This window comes from Haemorhous mexicanus, chromosome 3 (assembly GCF_027477595.1).
Source record: "Haemorhous mexicanus isolate bHaeMex1 chromosome 3, bHaeMex1.pri, whole genome shotgun sequence".
Classification (NCBI taxonomy): domain Eukaryota; kingdom Metazoa; phylum Chordata; class Aves; order Passeriformes; family Fringillidae; genus Haemorhous; species Haemorhous mexicanus.
Window position 1 is genome coordinate 53,318,250 of NC_082343.1, and position 16,708 is coordinate 53,334,957.

Here is a 16,708-nt window from a genome sequence, read left to right on the forward strand (position 1 = left end):
TATGGGTAGTCAGATAATCTCTCTGTTATGTTTTTGGTTGGTAGGTTTTTTTTAAGCTACTGAAAGTATTAGGGGTAAGAGTTACCATGGAAGAGGGAGAAGGGGAAAAGAAAGACCTGGCTCTTGCAATGGGGAGCAGACACCTGGGAGCATAACCCTGGCTCTGCTTGTATTGGAGAGTGCTCCAAGGCTGTGGCCAGGATGGAACTGCTAGTGCTTAGCATACAGGTCCTGTCCTTGTAAACCTTTTCTGTAAAAGTTCCTACACAGACAACATTGCTTCAGTTTGCCTGATATGTATTAGGTTTGGTGGATTTCTTTATTCCTTTTAGTTTATGGTGTCATGTGAAGCAACACTTTAGGTGTGAATTGGTAGAAGGAAAGGTAATCCCTACTGTTCTTAAAAAGGATAAATTTGAGTAAAACAGGCCCTTTTGGGTCATTCCAACCACCCAGGTATCTCTTGGAGGGGCAACACAACAGAACAAAGGCAATCCTGGAGGTTCTTGGAATGTGTCAATGACAGTTTCCTTACATAAGTGATTGAGGAACCAACAAGAAGAGGTGCCATACTGGACCTTGTGCTCACCAACAGGGAAGAGATGGTAAGGAATGCAATGACCAAGGTAGCCTTGACTGCAGTGACCACAAGATGGTGGAGTTTGAGATCCTCAGGGCTGTGAGGAGGGCAAACAGCAAGCTCTCTGCTCTGGACTTCAGGAGAGCAGAGTTTGGCCTCTTCAAATGCCTACTTGGTAGAGGATGATGGGGTCAGAGGGACCCAAGGATGATGGCTGATATTCAAGGATCACCTTCTCCAACATTACAAATAATTCATCCCAACAAGTTACCCAGGAAAGCTGTGGATGCCCCGAAGTCTGGCAGTGTTCAAAGCCAGGTTGGATAAGGCCTTGAGCAACCTGTTCCAATGAGAGGTATTCCTGGCCATGGCAGGCAGGTTGAGACTAGGCTGTCTCTAAGGCCCATTCCAACATCTTAACTGCTTATGATGCCATGGCTCTATGTATGTACAAATTTATTTGCTAGCCAAAAGCACAAACAGAATCCTTGTCCTAAATTGTCATGCTAAACTCAGCTTTTTGATTTTTCTGATGTTTTCTCTCATACCTAACATTTACCAGAAAGAACCACCCATGGGTCTTTCACTGATGCATCTTTAAAGACAGGAATTACTCATCATCGTCCACACTAAAGAATTAAAGTAACTCTTTTCTATTCTCCCTATTAGATTTGCATATGCTGCAGAGCTAACCAACTTTAAGAGCGGGGAATAATAATAAATAATTCCCTTTCCTTCAGCAAAACAACTTAATTTAATTTGACCAGCCACAGGGAAAAAGAAAACCAACCGAAAGAAATAATCCCTTCAAGAAAAACATCATTCTTCTGCCAACTGTGTTTCCCAAAGTGTCACAGACTGAAAGCCAAAGTTAACACTGCCTTCTCAGTCAAATAATGGCAAAGCAGGGAGTCTAGGTTGCATACAGGTCATCCAGTGTAAGAAACAGCTTCTCATCTCACTTGCCCACACTGCTGCATGACAAACATGCAATATTTAAAGGGCAAATGCAATATTTAAATGGCAAGCCAGATAAGGCATCCCTCTTGTTATGATTACATTTTGACCTTTTCTGAGTTGCATAATATTAGACTAATTGTATAATCGGTCTCATTTCTTCTGTGCTCTCCCTTGAAAGTACCCAACCAGCAGTGATTCTCACCCTCTGGTAGGCAAAAGCTTTTCCAAACCACCCACCTATCAGTTTTATCTCTTTCTCTCACTCTCAACTGGTTCATGCCCTTATTGGATATAATATGCCTTCCTCCCCTATGGTAAACTGATGTTACTTAAATTGGTTTTTTCTGAATGCTACTAATATAGCATGCAGCAGCTATGAAATAGTTGAAAGGTTTGGATCACTAAATCTTTAAAAATTATTCCTGATTAGCAGGTAACATGCTTCAGACTAACTTTGTCTTTCTATAGCTGCTCCACTTCCTTCAATAGTTGCATTTTTTGGCAAATGATGATGTAATGACTATCCATATCATGATTTGAACTAGTGGTTAATCAAGTTCTGTGTAAGGAAACAGCAGGGTTTTTTTGTTTGCTTCCTTTAATGCTGTTTGCTTGGAATTCTATGCTTTTAACATTTCTGCTGTAGCTTGGCTATTACTCTGTTATAATTATTTCAGATGTTCAGTTAGCCATTTGAGAGATAGGCTGTTACCAACAGGAATATTGTCAAGGACACATCTAAAGCAAATAACTAAACAGGACTTCTTAGGCGCTTTGATGTCCTTTGTTTTTCAAACATTTGCACTGACATATTTTCCTATATAATTATCACAATCACAAACGAGATCTGATCAAAGCATTCTGCAGCTTATGAAGGTTGCAACTTTTAACTTTTCATTTTTGGTTTTAGAGATCTTGTGCTTATGGTTTTAAAAGCATCTGGGGAAGCCCTATTTGACAGGTTTTTATAGATTTGGATGTCTCTGATACAGTCTTTGTTTTGTGATTTTATGTGCAGAGCAGGTACTGGATCTACCTTCTGAGTTGATGGTACTGCACTGCAGTGTAAATGCTACAAAACCAAAGCATTGTATTACATGAAATCACTAGGAAGGAAATCTGTGTGCTGGCTGAGTACAGTGATAATTTCTTCTGCCTTACTCTACACTAAAAGTAAATATCATACATGGTTGACATAGACCTACTGGCCTGCAGAAGGAAGGAAACACGGTACATGGAAATGGTTTCCATCCCCAAGGTCAGGTAGCCCATGTACTTTGTTCCTGTAGTGGGGAAGGTGGGCTGTCACACCATCTCAGTAGGCTTCAGATTCCTCACAGATCATGAGCTGAACACATCCCCACAGGACTTCAGGAAGCAGTCTTCCTGCCAGCCTGCCCACAGCTCTCCCTCATCAGCTGGTTGACTGTGTTACCTGTATCCAGAGCTATGGTAATCTGTGAAACCAGTGCTGCAACTGCATGAGTAGTGAGCACTTGGGCTGTGCTGCAGGGAGAACAGGATGGTGCTCTCATCATGTGGCCTGTCCTTGTCAGACCAGTTGTGTTGGCATTGCTACCACTCTTCCTGTTATCATCACTGTTTTGCTTCTTTCTCTGCTCTTCAAATAGTAACCCTTTGTTGATCTTCATTGAATCTTCCCTTCTTTCTTCTGCTTCCAGCTTTGCTTTTAATGTTTTTGATAACAAATACAGAAGGAGAAACAAACCTGTCATTTATTTTTGTGCCCATATACGTTGCCTATCCTCTTAAGTGCATTCTTTCAATGAAATTTAATTTAGCTGCTGCAGCTGTACACATTGCTTAAAATAAATATATTAAGAGGTGTAGAAAATGGTCAGGTATTCAAAGAAAATGCTTGCACTTATGCTGCTGACATTTGTAGTGCTCTTTAAGAGGCCTGAGCTGTTGCAAACTGTTTCTGCAGGATAAAATGAAATAAGACTCTATTTCAGTCTCTAATTTCTATCATTAAATGAACATCTCTGGTAACACTGAGATGGAACGTCAAGTTTCCCATGCATTTTCCAAAAGGAATAGGAGATAGCCCAAGTGTCTTAAGCAATGTTAGAGTCACAACATCTGGTCTGGCGATGAGCCAACACTAAGGTCTGTGTGGCAGCTGACTCTACCTAAGCAAGAGGACTTAATGCTGAATGGGCTGAAGTTTAAGGAAACAGATTTAAAAGAACATATCTTTCCATGTGACTTTCATGGAACTATTGAGATGCTTTAAGAAAGGCACATAACTAGAAGTTTGCAAAATTTTTTTTTTCTTTTTAATTTGTACCTTTTGAGTTGTGCTGGACATTTGGCTCCACATTGTGTTTTCTTGCTTTCTAGATGTAGCAACCTGCACACTTCCAGGGTTAAAATATATAGCTGTTTTTCAGTGTTGGAATAAAAAGCAGATTTTAAAAATGTGGGGAAAGAAGTGATTTGCTATGGATAGACATCCAAATGATACACATGGAGAATTATTATGTTTGAAGCTTAGGATGACAAAGTAGAGAAAGCTATTTCACACTGCCCTATTGTATGTGGGGAAGTGTAATCCATCAACTACTTTGATAAGCTTTACCATTTTTTGGAGATTGCTGTGAAATGATCTCATGAGCTGAATCAATTTAGACATTCCAAACAAATGTCTTTTAAAATGCCCAAATGATGTATATGAAGAAACGATTGCTGTGCTTGTGTCTAGAGATCGATGCGTTTTTCTTCATTTGCATTATGCTCTGACACTGCTGTAGCTTCTGGAGTTGCATTTCAGTAGGACTTGCTGTTGATTTATTTTTAATTTGATCTTAATCAGCTCTATGTTTTTATCCCCTTTCTTTTTGTCATTTTATTTACTTAAGTATCAGCACAATTCCTCAATAAGAGGCTTGGAAAGAGAAAGCTCACATTGTCTGGCTTCAGTAACCATCAGCTGTATTACCACATGCACATCTATCAAGATTAGTTACTTTTCCAGTACATAAAATCCATTTATGTAACAAGAAAATCAAATAAACACCGCTGTGTTTTCTTAAAATCTCTAGTGTCCATGTCTTTCTTTGGCCACATAAAAATGATTTCTGGGAATTTAACAGCATAAGGTTCAGTTGTTATGTTAAAGTCTCAAGTGAACTGAACAAAAAACTGGACCTGTCAATATCCTATCTGAAAAGGGAAAATAGGTGAGGTTGCGCTTTGTTGAACAATGTGAATTTAAGTAAATGCTTTGTTATTTCAATATCATTTTACATCTGATACATAGACACTTGCCTGGCTCTCTCACCAATGAAAACACATTAGTCTCCAATTGTTCTGGGGCAGACACATGGAGCAGTCTCCCATTTATGCATGCCTCCAAAAATACTGGTCATCCAAGAGATCCTCAGGAGGTGAGTCAGTGATCTATCACAGTCCAAAACATGAACTTAGTAGGCAATATAGCCAAATTCAGAGTGAGGGGCAAACCTGGCTGCAGGGAGTCTGGGAGATGTGTCAGACCTGTGGCTGGAGACCCACCTGACTTGTGGGGGACACCTCATCTTGGGGAGAGCTGTGGAACTGAACGGAGGTGAGCACAGAGGGGCCAATGCCACAGCTGAGACCACAGGCACAGGTAAGATAACGTAATGGGGTCTCTCTTTCAAGGTTGAGTTTTGGCAGGAGTGTCCTGCCTGCCTCCTTCTCTGAGACCTTGCACTGAGGAGGGGCAGTGCAGGGCAAGGCACTGCAGACACCATGAAGCGGAGCAGCCTGCTTCTTCCTCAGATCATGGCAAATATTGACAGAAGGGCTTTAAGTTTAAGATCTCATTAGGCAGCTCTGTAGAGGGGCACCTTCCTTTCCCTGCCCCAATTCTTTTTCCTCCTCTTTCCATTAATCTTTCCTGTACCCAGGATCCCGACACTTTGTGCTCCAAGTGGAGCAGCTGACTAGGCTCCTGGAGTCCCTCACACTTCACACCAAGTGTCTATGCCAGTGGGAAGTTTTCTGTTCCCCCCAGCTTTCTGAGAAGGACAGCTCTAGGGAAGGTTGCAGCAGTTCCCTGAAAAATAAAGATTATTGCCTCTTGTGTTTTCTTTATTTCAGGCACGTTCATACCCCACATGAGAAAAGTTCCTAGTAAAGTACGAAGATGGACATTTCACAGAGTCAAACTGGTGCCAAGACAGGCTTTTCAGGATAAAGAATACTGTGCTGGATTTATTTTAGGGCGGTTTCTGATTAGCTGCTCATCACTATTTTGTCTGGACCACAGCATTGGCAGTTTTATATAGTCAGCTGTTTGGATAGCATGCTCATTATCCAAAGGTAAAGGAAATGTGGGAAGAAATTACTCTAAGAATTTCTTTTTTGCACCTTTTTTTCTCTGTCTGATTATGTTCCTTTATTGCATATGCATTCTTTCTAAAATTAAGAAGGGTTTCTAAATGGATCCCCTGTCAACAGCAGTAGAAATGGACCAAATTTTTAACTTTTTCCATAGATTTATGTGTATCTGGAACTCAAGAAAACATAGTATAAATACATGGAATTTTTTTTATGCTGGTCTTTTCATATTTGATCCATAAATAAATAGCATTTGATTCTCTAGTCCTTATTTCCCTATCCACCAGTATCCATCTTCATTTCCCAGTGGAAGCCAATGCCATTCACTTTGGCATGCTCTTTTTTGGGGTGGTATTTCTACATGGGAACCAGGATATGTGTCTGTGTGGGGAGGGGAATGATGGTGACCAAAACTGGGAAATGCTCCTGGAGTCCACAGAGCAGACATAGGTTATGTCAATATCACACTATGGGGCACAGTTTAAGGCATTTCCCAGCAAATAGTCTGAAATTATTCTGTTCAGGTCAGCTCCAGTTCTGGGGAAGCATGAGAGGGGATTGTTTGGTATTTTTAGGGCAAGCCCTTTACATGTTCCCTAACATTAACTTAATTTTTGGAATCTCTTTCTTGAGAAAACAAATGAACAAATATATATGTCTGTGTGAAAGGTGATCTATGGGGTACACCTTAATTCAGAAGGTGTGTTTAAAAAGAAAGGCAGTTCCTTCTTCAGTGAGCATTCACCAAGTATAAGCAATGCATGATTGTGTTGTGAGCACTATTTTCACTATCATTTTTAAGCCAATAATGCTAATTGGAGGAAGGACCAGGAATTTAGGGTGTTTCAGGCTGGAGCTGAAGAACTTGTGCTGACTTCTGTAAATTTCTCCAATGTACTGTGCTTGGCTCTGGTTAGGGTTATAAATCTTTCATTTTCACAAACACTAAATTCACTAACAAATTTTTAAAGGTACCTTTCACTTTTTTCTGAATGTTGTGTCACAGAGGAAAGTTGAAGACATGAGAAATGCTTGGGCTAAATGCCTCCTTTGGAGTAGCTGATTTGGGTGAAATATCTAAGGAATGTTAATCCTTTTAGTTTTAGTCAAGTTTACAACCAGCCATTTTAAAGTGATGCAATGTGAAAATTCAGCTATCACTAAGCATGTTATATCTGCAGAGGATGGAGAATGATTTGTCAAATCATTACCCAGTATCCTCTTAAGCTCTCATCATTGTGTGATGTTGCCAGGCTTGCAGTAATTCACAAATGCAGTAGGTTCCTTCAGAGAGCCTTGCAAACCACCACTCGCAGGTAGTGTAATCTGACACGATCCTTGTAGGCTTTTGTTTACACTCCACATGCTCTAATAAATCCTCAGCAAGCTCTTGTTTACAGTTTGAGGAAAGGTGGTTTTTGAAGATAGCAGGGTCACACAATCCATGGTACTGCTGCCCCTTTTAACTTCAGGCTGAAGCAATCCATGTCAAGCCTCCCTGAAGGATACTGCACTACAAAATGCAGCAGTAAAAAGACAATACTTGGACATTTAAGAAGTCAAGGATTTAAAGAAGCAACCAAAATCAATTGGACCTTGATCTAATGGGTCTGGAAACAGACACAGAGAAGCTTCAGGCACTTTGACTTGAAAACTACATTGTGCAGTGTAGCTGGTGTCTTTAATGTTTGGCAGGTGGAAAACTCTTTAATGTGTCTAGAAAGCAATGTTCATATGTATTCTCAGCCTCATGGCCTCCCTTTGTACTGCTGCCTGGAAGGACATGCATACTCCTTGAAAAAGAATGATGAATTACCTCGTTCCTCATTTCTGGGCCTGCACTGACATGGAAACCCCGATGGCTTGAGTGAATTACTTTACTTCAAGTAATTACTCTGATTTCACCAGTTATTAGGCCACTTGTGGGTGTTGCCTGGCATCCAGGCACCCTCCAAAGGTGCTCTATCACTCCCCTCCACAAGTGGACATGGGAGAGAAAATATAATAAGGGGTTCATGAGTTGAAATAAGGTCCAAGAGAGATCACTTATTGAATACCATCACAGGAAAAAAAGACTCAGCTTTGGGATATTATTTTAATTTATTACTGACATAATCAGAGCAGGATAATGAGAAGTAAAATGAATCTTAAAAACACCTTCCTCTCGACCCCTCCCTGCTTCCCAGCTCTACCTCCTCCCCCTTGGCAGCACAGGGTGACAGAGAATGGGGTTACAGTCCGTACATCACATGTTGCTCCTGCCTCTGCCCAGGGAGAAGAGTCCTACCTGCATAAAAGGCTTTGCCAAGGCTGTGTTCAATCTGAAATGCTTTCTTCATACTTTGCTGAAGTTCAAATGCAGGCATGAACCAAATGAGTGATGCTGCCTTGTTCAGAAGTTGTGGTCTCCTGAAGAAGCCACAGTACTGGACATATTAAAATATTCATGACACTGTGATTCTTTCTGTCTGTTTTTTGCATTATTTCTCACCATGTCCTAGATTGTCCATCTTGATTTCCTGTTTAGGTTAAACTGCTAGACAGAAGCTCAAAATATGTGGATACACATTTTTCTTGAAGACTTTTGTTTTGTTTTGTTTTGTTTTAATTAAAAATGAAATCCAGTCAGCAGTATTCATTACAGACTTTTACAATGCAGACACCCTGACTCTCTTGAAGTCTGTGGAGAAAAACAGATATTCCCAGAAGGCAATTCACTTGGCTTGTGTGGATGCTTACTCTGGGAAGTGATTGGTTCTTTAAAAGTTCCTTTTTTTCCAATGGATTGTAAAAGACCCTATATGATTAACTAAGACTGGTACTTCATATTTCTAAGTCAAAGATGTCTAAAGTCTTATCAATCTTAACCTAAAGCTGCCCTATATGCAAGGAAAATAGCACATGATTGGAGTAAAGGATTGGAATTAATGTGGTTGTGGTTTTTTTTTTTAGTTCCAGCATTATTTTTCTGAATTTGATCAAGTTTTGCCATGTCTGTCTTAAGGACAATACAATAACAATTAAGTAGGTGCATTGTGTGTTAGGTCCTCTACACCTACAAAAGGTGTAGCTCCTAGTAATAGAAATTTTCTTATGCAAAATTGTAGACAAAACTTAAATGTAGTTGCATATAACATATCTAAAAAATAGAACATAGGGAAAAAGCACATACATGCAGGTGTAGCCTCGACTAACCCGCAAAATATAGAAGACTGTAAATTGAAAAGTCAGCAGTGGAATCAAAAATTTCTTCAATGGTGATATGATTGTAATGATTTTTGCATTCAGTTCAGCTTAAAGGGGAGATGGATTTTAGTCTGAGGTCCCTCCTCTAGGTGATCTCTGAAATAATCAGTGATTTTTCTTCCCCCAGAAGTTCACTCCACCGTTTCTTGTGCATGCCAACTCTCCAGTAACTCCCTGCAAAATTCAGAGTTCACTCTGAGGTGAAGTAACTTTATAAATTCCAACCTGGCAATTTGTATTTCCAGACTGATTTTACTGGCACAACGCTACAAAATCATAGAAATCTGCTCTTGTTTACCTGTAAAGCATCAGCCAGAAATGGTGACTGATATTTTGCCAGCATTAATACTCACTTAGTTTTTAATCTATCAATAAGAATTAGCAAGCAGGATACTCACATGATTATTGGGAACCCTTCTTCAAAGCTGTTCTTCAAGAGGCTAAATGCATGCAGCCTGCCTTTCAACCACTCCACAATTGCATTGATTATGTCTCAAGGAGGAGACACTTGGCACTTAATTTGTGAAAAGCTTTTTGTCTGAGTTATGTTATGTTTATTATAACAGTATTATAGCATTCTTTAGTCCTGGAGATTTACAGTGTAATTTGGTGGAGGAACTTCTGGCAGCAACCCACACACATGGTTCCTCCTCCTTTCTGGGTGTTTCTCACATTGCAGAGAAAAAAGAAAGGTCGTGAGAGTTGCTGCATGGAGCAGCCCTGCTTTTAGCAGGGAAAGGATATTCCTTCACTTCACATTCCATAATTAAATAAGTAAGCACAAAACATGAGTGTGCACTGGGCTTAGTGGCATGTTAGAGGGCTTGTGGATTGTTCTGGATTGCAAGGCAGGATGTATTCTATTACCATCTGTATGGCAGTTGTCTAGGTGTTAAGTGGGCAATTTCCCCTTATCTCTCTCCCTGCGAGATCACAATCACTCCTCCCTCAGCAGGGGGCATCCCGTGATAAGAGGCTATTGAATGTCACTGCATGGCTGATAAGAACTGTAACATCCCATTGTGAGATGCTCCGCCCAGAGGGAGGAGCCGAGCATTGCTATCCAGATATAATCAGGAGATTCTGACACACCAGCACAGCTTCTCCACTGGATTCACCAGAGGAACAGCAGCTGCTTCTTCTTCCACGGATCTGCGGAGGAAGAATCACCCTTTTTCTACAGGACCCCCTGCTCCAACAGAACCACACCTGACACCTCAGGAGGACTGCAGCCACTTTTCCAACTGGACTGCTGCCAGCACCCTGACCAACAGGGTGTCAGGTTGAGTTCTGACTCTGTCATTTTAGTGTACTGCATTGTTTTTATTTTATCATTTTATGGTTTTTCCCCCCTTCCCTATTAAAGAACTGTTATTCCCTGCTCCCGTATTTTTTTTGCCTGAGAGCCCCTTAATTTAAAATTCATAGCAATTTGGAGGGGTGGGGAGGGTTTGCATTCTCCATTTCAGGGGAAGCTCCTGCCTTCTTTAGCAGGCACCTGTCTTATCCAAACCAAGACAGATTTTTGGCGCCCAACGTGGGGCTCGAGGGCAAATAAACAAAAAGGGAATAACAGTTCTTGAGTAATCTAATTTTTGTGTGGCTATACAAACCTCATCAAGTGACACCATGTGGTCCAGTTTACCCTGGTTTGGGTGGCACGTGATCATGGCTGTATTTCTCCCATTTGTAGGCCCTTATCTTAACATGGGTCCTATAACCAAGGCTACTGTGGCTATTATCCGGTTTGTTTTATGGGTGAATAAGGTGAGGAATTCATGGATTTTTAACTTCCTCTGGAAGGCAGGCACATGGATTCACAGCTATCACACCTTAACTATGTGTTTTTGGGGTTACTTTAATAATGGCACCTGCTGTAAGGAAATTACACCAGGGGAAATTTTCTCCCAACCCTTTAATCACCTCTTTGGGTCCACCCCACCAGTTTTTGAAGGGTTCAGATCCAATCTAAACATTAATGATATCATACAGTGGCTGGTGTTGCTGATAGGCCTGTTCTATTTAGCATTTAGAGAGAGAGAGAGACTAACCTGGATAACTACCCTGACACCTGCATCAGAACCTAACACGCCACCAGAGTCCAGGGATGCTGTTGCCCCAGAGCCTACTCCTACCCCACAGCCCGTGCCAGATGTGAACTACCCAGATTGGGTGGGGGGTCTGGTGAAGGAGATGCGTGAGATAGGCCAGATCCTGAAGGAGTACACTTCCCCAGCTGGTGCAGAGCCCTCCCCCTGCTTTGAAGAGAGAGAATCTAATAGTGCAGCAGCAGAACCCACAGATGTTACAACTGTCCAGGTTCCAGCTGAACTGCAGAGGCAGTCACAGCCAGCAGCAGTTGCCCCTGTAGAAACAAGGAGATCTAAAACAAAAGCAGAGCACCCAGATAGGGGAGGGCCCTCACAACCCACAGGGGAGCCAGAGGTTGCAATCATCACCGAGTCCCTGACTTACGAAAGTCTCCGTAATCTACACAAAGACATTGTACGACGGGGACGTGAGGCTTATACAACCTGGCTACTTCGGGTCTGGGACCTTATGGGTACAGGTGTGCAACTGGATGGTGGTGAGGCAAGGAATCTGGGACCCTTAACTCAGGACTCCGGTATCAATCAGATTTTTGTAAGGGAGCCAGGGTCCCTTTCCCTCTGGGAGCGGCTTTTAACAAGTGTCAGAGAGAGATTTGTCCACAGGGAAAGAATGCAGGAGCAGCACCACAGAATGCGCTGGAAGACTCTTGAGGAAGGGATCCAACAGCTGAGGGAAGTGGCAGTATTGGAGGTACTCTTTGGGAGAGATGGACAGCATGATAATGACCCCGACCAGGTCAGGTGCACAGGGCAGATGCTGTGGAGTCTGGCAAATCTGGGGCCATCTCAATACACCACTTTCATTGCAACGATCAATGCTGATACCAACCGAGAGACAGTGGGTTCTGTGGCAAACAAACTTAGAAATTATGAAAGTATGATCAATGGCCCCATGCAAGCTCATGTCTCTGCCGTGGTCCAAGAACTCAGAGAGGAGATGAGGGAGATGAGGGAGGCGGTGAGAAGGAACAATTCCCATATTGCACCAGTGCGAGTCACAGGCCCCAGAGTTAGAGCCCAACATTTTCCACCTAGAGAGAGAGGGTACACCCCACGGGCTGACTTGTGGTTCTTTCTGAGGGACCATGGGGAAGACATGGGAAAGTGGGATGGAAAACCCACTTCAGTCCTGGCAGCAAGGGTGCGTCAACTCAAGGAGGGAAACACTAACCGAGAGAACTCCAGTAAAGTGAAGGTAGCCTCAACCTCCCATGACCGAGCTGCTGAGTATGATCCGTCAGATCCCCTTGAGGGTACCTCTACCATGTATGCCCAGGGAAGAAATAATAACCAGGGTTAGGGGGGCCCTGCCTCTAGCCAGGGAGAGGCACGGGAAAATCGGATTTTCTGGACGGTGTGGATCCGATGGCCTGGCACATCAGAACCACAAAGGTACGATGCTTTAGTGGATACTGGTGCACAGTGTACCCTGATACCATCGGGACATGTGGGGGCCGAACCTGTTTCCATTGCCGGGGTGACGGGGGGATCACAGCAATTGACCCTTTTGGAAGCTGAGATGAGCCTGACTGGGAAAGACTGGAAGAAACATCCTATTGTGACTGGCCCAGAGGCCCCATGTATTCTAGGCATAGACTTCCTCCGGAATGGCTATTACAAAGACCCAAAAGGACTCAGATGGGCTTTTGGCATAGCTGCTGTAGAGGCAGAGAACATTAAGCAGTTGAACACCTTGCCTGGACTGTCAGAAAACCCATCCGCAGTAGGACTCTTGAATGTGGAAGAGCAACGAGTGCCAATCGCCACCTCGACGGTGCACCGCCGGCAGTATCGGACGAATCGAGACGCCGTGATCCCCATCCACAAAATGATCCGTGAGCTGGAGAGCCAAGGGGTGGTCAGCAAGACTCACTCACCCTTTAACAGTCCCATCTGGCCTGTGCGCAAGTCTGACAAAGAATGGAGATTGACTGTGGACTATCGTGGCTTGAATGAAGTGACTCCACCACTGAGCGCTGCTGTGCCAGACATGCTGGAACTCCAGTACGAGCTGGAGTCCAAGGCAGCAAAGTGGTATGCCACCATTGACATTGCTAACGCGTTTTTCTCCATTCCTCTGGCAGCAGAGTGCAGGCCTCAGTTTGCTTTCACCTGGAGGGGCGTGCAGTACACCTGGAACCGACTGCCCCAGGGGTGGAAGCACAGCCCCACCATCTGCCATGGACTGATCCAGACTGCACTGGAAAAGGGTGAGGCCCCAGAACATCTGCAATACATCGATGACATCATTGTGTGGGGGAACACGGCAGTGGAAGTATTTGAGAAAGGAAAGAAAATCATCCAGATTCTGCTAGAAGCCGGTTGCGCCATCAAGAAGAACAAAGTCAAGGGACCTGCTCGAGAGATCCAGTTCCTGGGAGTAAAGTGGCAAGATGGACGGCGTCAGATTCCCATTGAGGTCATCAACAAGATCACCGCGATGTCTCCACCAACTAGCAAGAAGGAAACACAAGCTTTCCTGGGTGCCATAGGCTTTTGGAGGATGCACATTCCCGAGTACAGTCAGATCGTGAGCCCTCTTTACCTGGTCACCCGCAAGAAGAACGAGTTCCACTGGGGCCCTGAGCAGCAACAAGCTTTTGCCCAGATTAAGCAAGAAATTGCTCATGCTGTTGCCCTTGGCCCAGTCAGGATGGGACCAGAGGTAAAGAACGTACTCTACTCTGCAGCCGGGAACCATGGTTTGTCCTGGAGCCTTTGGCAGAAGGTGCCTGGGGAGACTCGAGGCCGACCACTGGGATTCTGGAGTCGAAGCTTCAGAGGGTCCGAAGCCAATTACACTCCCACAGAAAAGGAAATCTTGGCTGCCTACGAAGGAGTTCAAGCTGCCTCAGAGGTGATTGGCACGGAAGCACAACTCCTCCTGGCACCCCGACTACCAGTGCTGGGGTGGATGTTCAAAGGAAAGGCTCCCACCACCCACCATGCCACTGATGCTACATGGAGTAAATGGATTGCCCTCATCACACAGCGCACCCGTATTGGAAACCTGAATCGCCCTGGGATTTTAGAGATAATTACAAACTGGCCGGAAGGTGAAGATTTTGGTCTTTCTGATGAAGAGGAACAAGAGCAAGTAACACGTGCCGAAGAAGCTCCACCATACAACCAACTCCCAGCAGAGGAAACACGCTACGCTCTTTTCACTGACGGTTCCTGTCGCATCGTAGGGTTGAACCGGAAGTGGAAAGCAGCCGTATGGAGTCCCACACGACAGGTTGCTCAGGCTATCGAAGGAGAAGGTGGATCAAGTCAACTTGCTGAACTCAAAGCTGTTCAGCTAGCCCTGGACATTGCTGAGAGAGAGAAATGGCCAAGGCTCTATCTTTATACTGATTCGTGGATGGTAGCCAATGCTCTGTGGGGCTGGCTGGAAAGGTGGAAAAAGGCCAACTGGCAGCGTAAGGGAAAACCAATCTGGGCTGCTGAGGAATGGAAAGAAATTGCCGCTCGGTTGGAGAACCTACCTGTGAAAGTCCGCCACGTAGATGCCCACATCCCCAAGAGCCGGGCTAATGAGGAACATCGAAACAACGAACAGGTAGATCAGGCAGCAAAAATAGAGGTGTCGAAGATAGACTTAGATTGGCAACATAAGGGGGAGTTGTTCCTAGCTCGATGGGCCCACGATGCCTCAGGTCATCAAGGTAGAGATGCCACCTATAGGTGGGCACGAGACCGAGGAGTAGATTTAACCAAAGACAGTATTTCTCAGGTTATCCATGACTGTGAAACGTGTGCTGCCATCAAACACGCCAAGAGAGTGAAGCCCCTGTGGTATGGTGGGCGGTGGTCCAAGTACAAGTATGGGGAGGCCTGGCAGATCGACTACATCACACTGCCCCAGACACGCCAAGGCAAGCGCTACGTGCTGACCATGGTGGAAGCCACCACGGGATGGTTGGAGACCCACCCTGTGCCTCACGCCACTGCCCGGAACACCATCCTGGGCCTGGAAAAGCAAGTGCTGTGGAGACATGGAACCCCTGAGAGAATTGAGTCGGACAATGGGACCCATTTCAAGAACGGCCTTATCAACACCTGGGCCAGGGAACATGGTATTGAATGGATATACCATATCCCCTACCATGCACCAGCTGCCGGGAAAGTTGAACGGTGCAATGGACTACTCAAGACTACCCTGAAGGCACTTGGTGGGGGGACTTTTAGAAATTGGGAGATGAACTTAGCAAAGGCCACCTGGATGGTCAACACCAGAGGGTCTATCAATCGAGCTGGTCCTGCCCAGTCTGAACCCCTGCACACTGTAGATGGAGATAAAGTCCCTGTTGTACACATGAAAGGTATTTTAGGAAAGACTGTTTGGATTACTCCCACCTCAGGCAAAGACAAACCCATCCGTGGAATTGTTTTTGCTCAAGGACCTGGTTACACTTGGTGGGTAATGCAGAAAGATGGAGAAAGCCGTTGTGTACCACAGGGAAACCTAGTCTTAAGTGAGAACTGTGTGTAAGGATTCATTGTGATGCAGATGGAAATAGAATAAGGGGTGGATTATGTTCTGGATTGCAAGGCAGGATGTATTCTATTACCATCTGTATGGCAGTTGTCTAGGTGTTAAGTGGGCAATTTCCCCTTATCTCTCTCCCTGCGAGATCACAATCACTCCTCCCTCAGCAGGGGGCATCCCGTGATAAGAGGCTATTGAATGTCACTGCATGGCTGATAAGAACTGTAACATCCCATTGTGAGATGCTCCGCCCAGAGGGAGGAGCCGAGCATTGCTATCCAGATATAATCAGGAGATTCTGACACACCAGCACAGCTTCTCCACTGGATTCACCAGAGGAACAGCAGCTGCTTCTTCTTCCACGGATCTGCGGAGGAAGAATCACCCTTTTTCTACAGGACCCCCTGCTCCAACAGAACCACACCTGACACCTCAGGAGGACTGCAGCCACTTTTCCAACTGGACTGCTGCCAGCACCCTGACCAACAGGGTGTCAGGTTGAGTTCTGACTCTGTCATTTTAGTGTACTGCATTGTTTTTATTTTATCATTTTATGGTTTTTCCCCCCTTCCCTATTAAAGAACTGTTATTCCCTGCTCCCGTATTTTTTTTGCCTGAGAGCCCCTTAATTTAAAATTCATAGCAATTTGGAGGGGTGGGGAGGGTTTGCATTCTCCATTTCAGGGGAAGCTCCTGCCTTCTTTAGCAGGCACCTGTCTTATCCAAACCAAGACATGGATATGTAATATTAATTGATGTCTGAGATTGGACTGTACTAATTGAACTGATTACATAATTAACTGCAATGAAAGTGAATTGTTTGTATTACCTGTATTTGGAATTTGAAAATCTGCTGTGAGTATTTTGGATGGATAATTTTCAAGCTATGTGCTGTTTGTAGACTGTCAGTTTTAACTACTCACTTTTCAGGGCTTGCATTAATCATGAGGTTCAGTTTCTGTTCTTTAATTG

The 16,708-nt window shown here is 44.1% G+C and overlaps 1 protein-coding gene across 3 annotated transcripts; it reads left to right on the top strand.

Moving 5' to 3' along the window:
- Positions 1-4,764: 4,764 nt before the first annotated feature.
- LOC132325038 (uncharacterized) lies at positions 4,765-16,368 on the top strand. 3 transcript variants are annotated; one of them, XM_059841849.1, is made up of 3 exons: positions 4,765-5,174; positions 5,648-5,869; positions 8,160-16,368. In XM_059841849.1, exon 3 carries the CDS (start codon positions 12,764-12,766, stop codon positions 15,737-15,739), a length of 2,976 nt encoding a protein of 991 aa, XP_059697832.1. In that variant the 5' UTR covers positions 4,765-5,174; positions 5,648-5,869; positions 8,160-12,763; the 3' UTR covers positions 15,740-16,368. The 3 variants fall into 3 exon arrangements, with proteins under 3 accessions (XP_059697832.1, XP_059697830.1, XP_059697831.1); XM_059841847.1 differs by having other exon boundaries at positions 4,765-4,950; XM_059841848.1 differs by having other exon boundaries at positions 4,765-4,950; positions 5,648-16,368.
- The last annotated feature ends 340 nt before the right edge of the window (positions 16,369-16,708 follow it).

Excerpts from the sequence above, each read along its gene's own strand:
- LOC132325038 (XM_059841849.1), top strand. The coding sequence starts at position 12,764 with ATGAGCCTGACTGGGAAAGACTGGAAGAAACATCCTATTGTGACTGGC.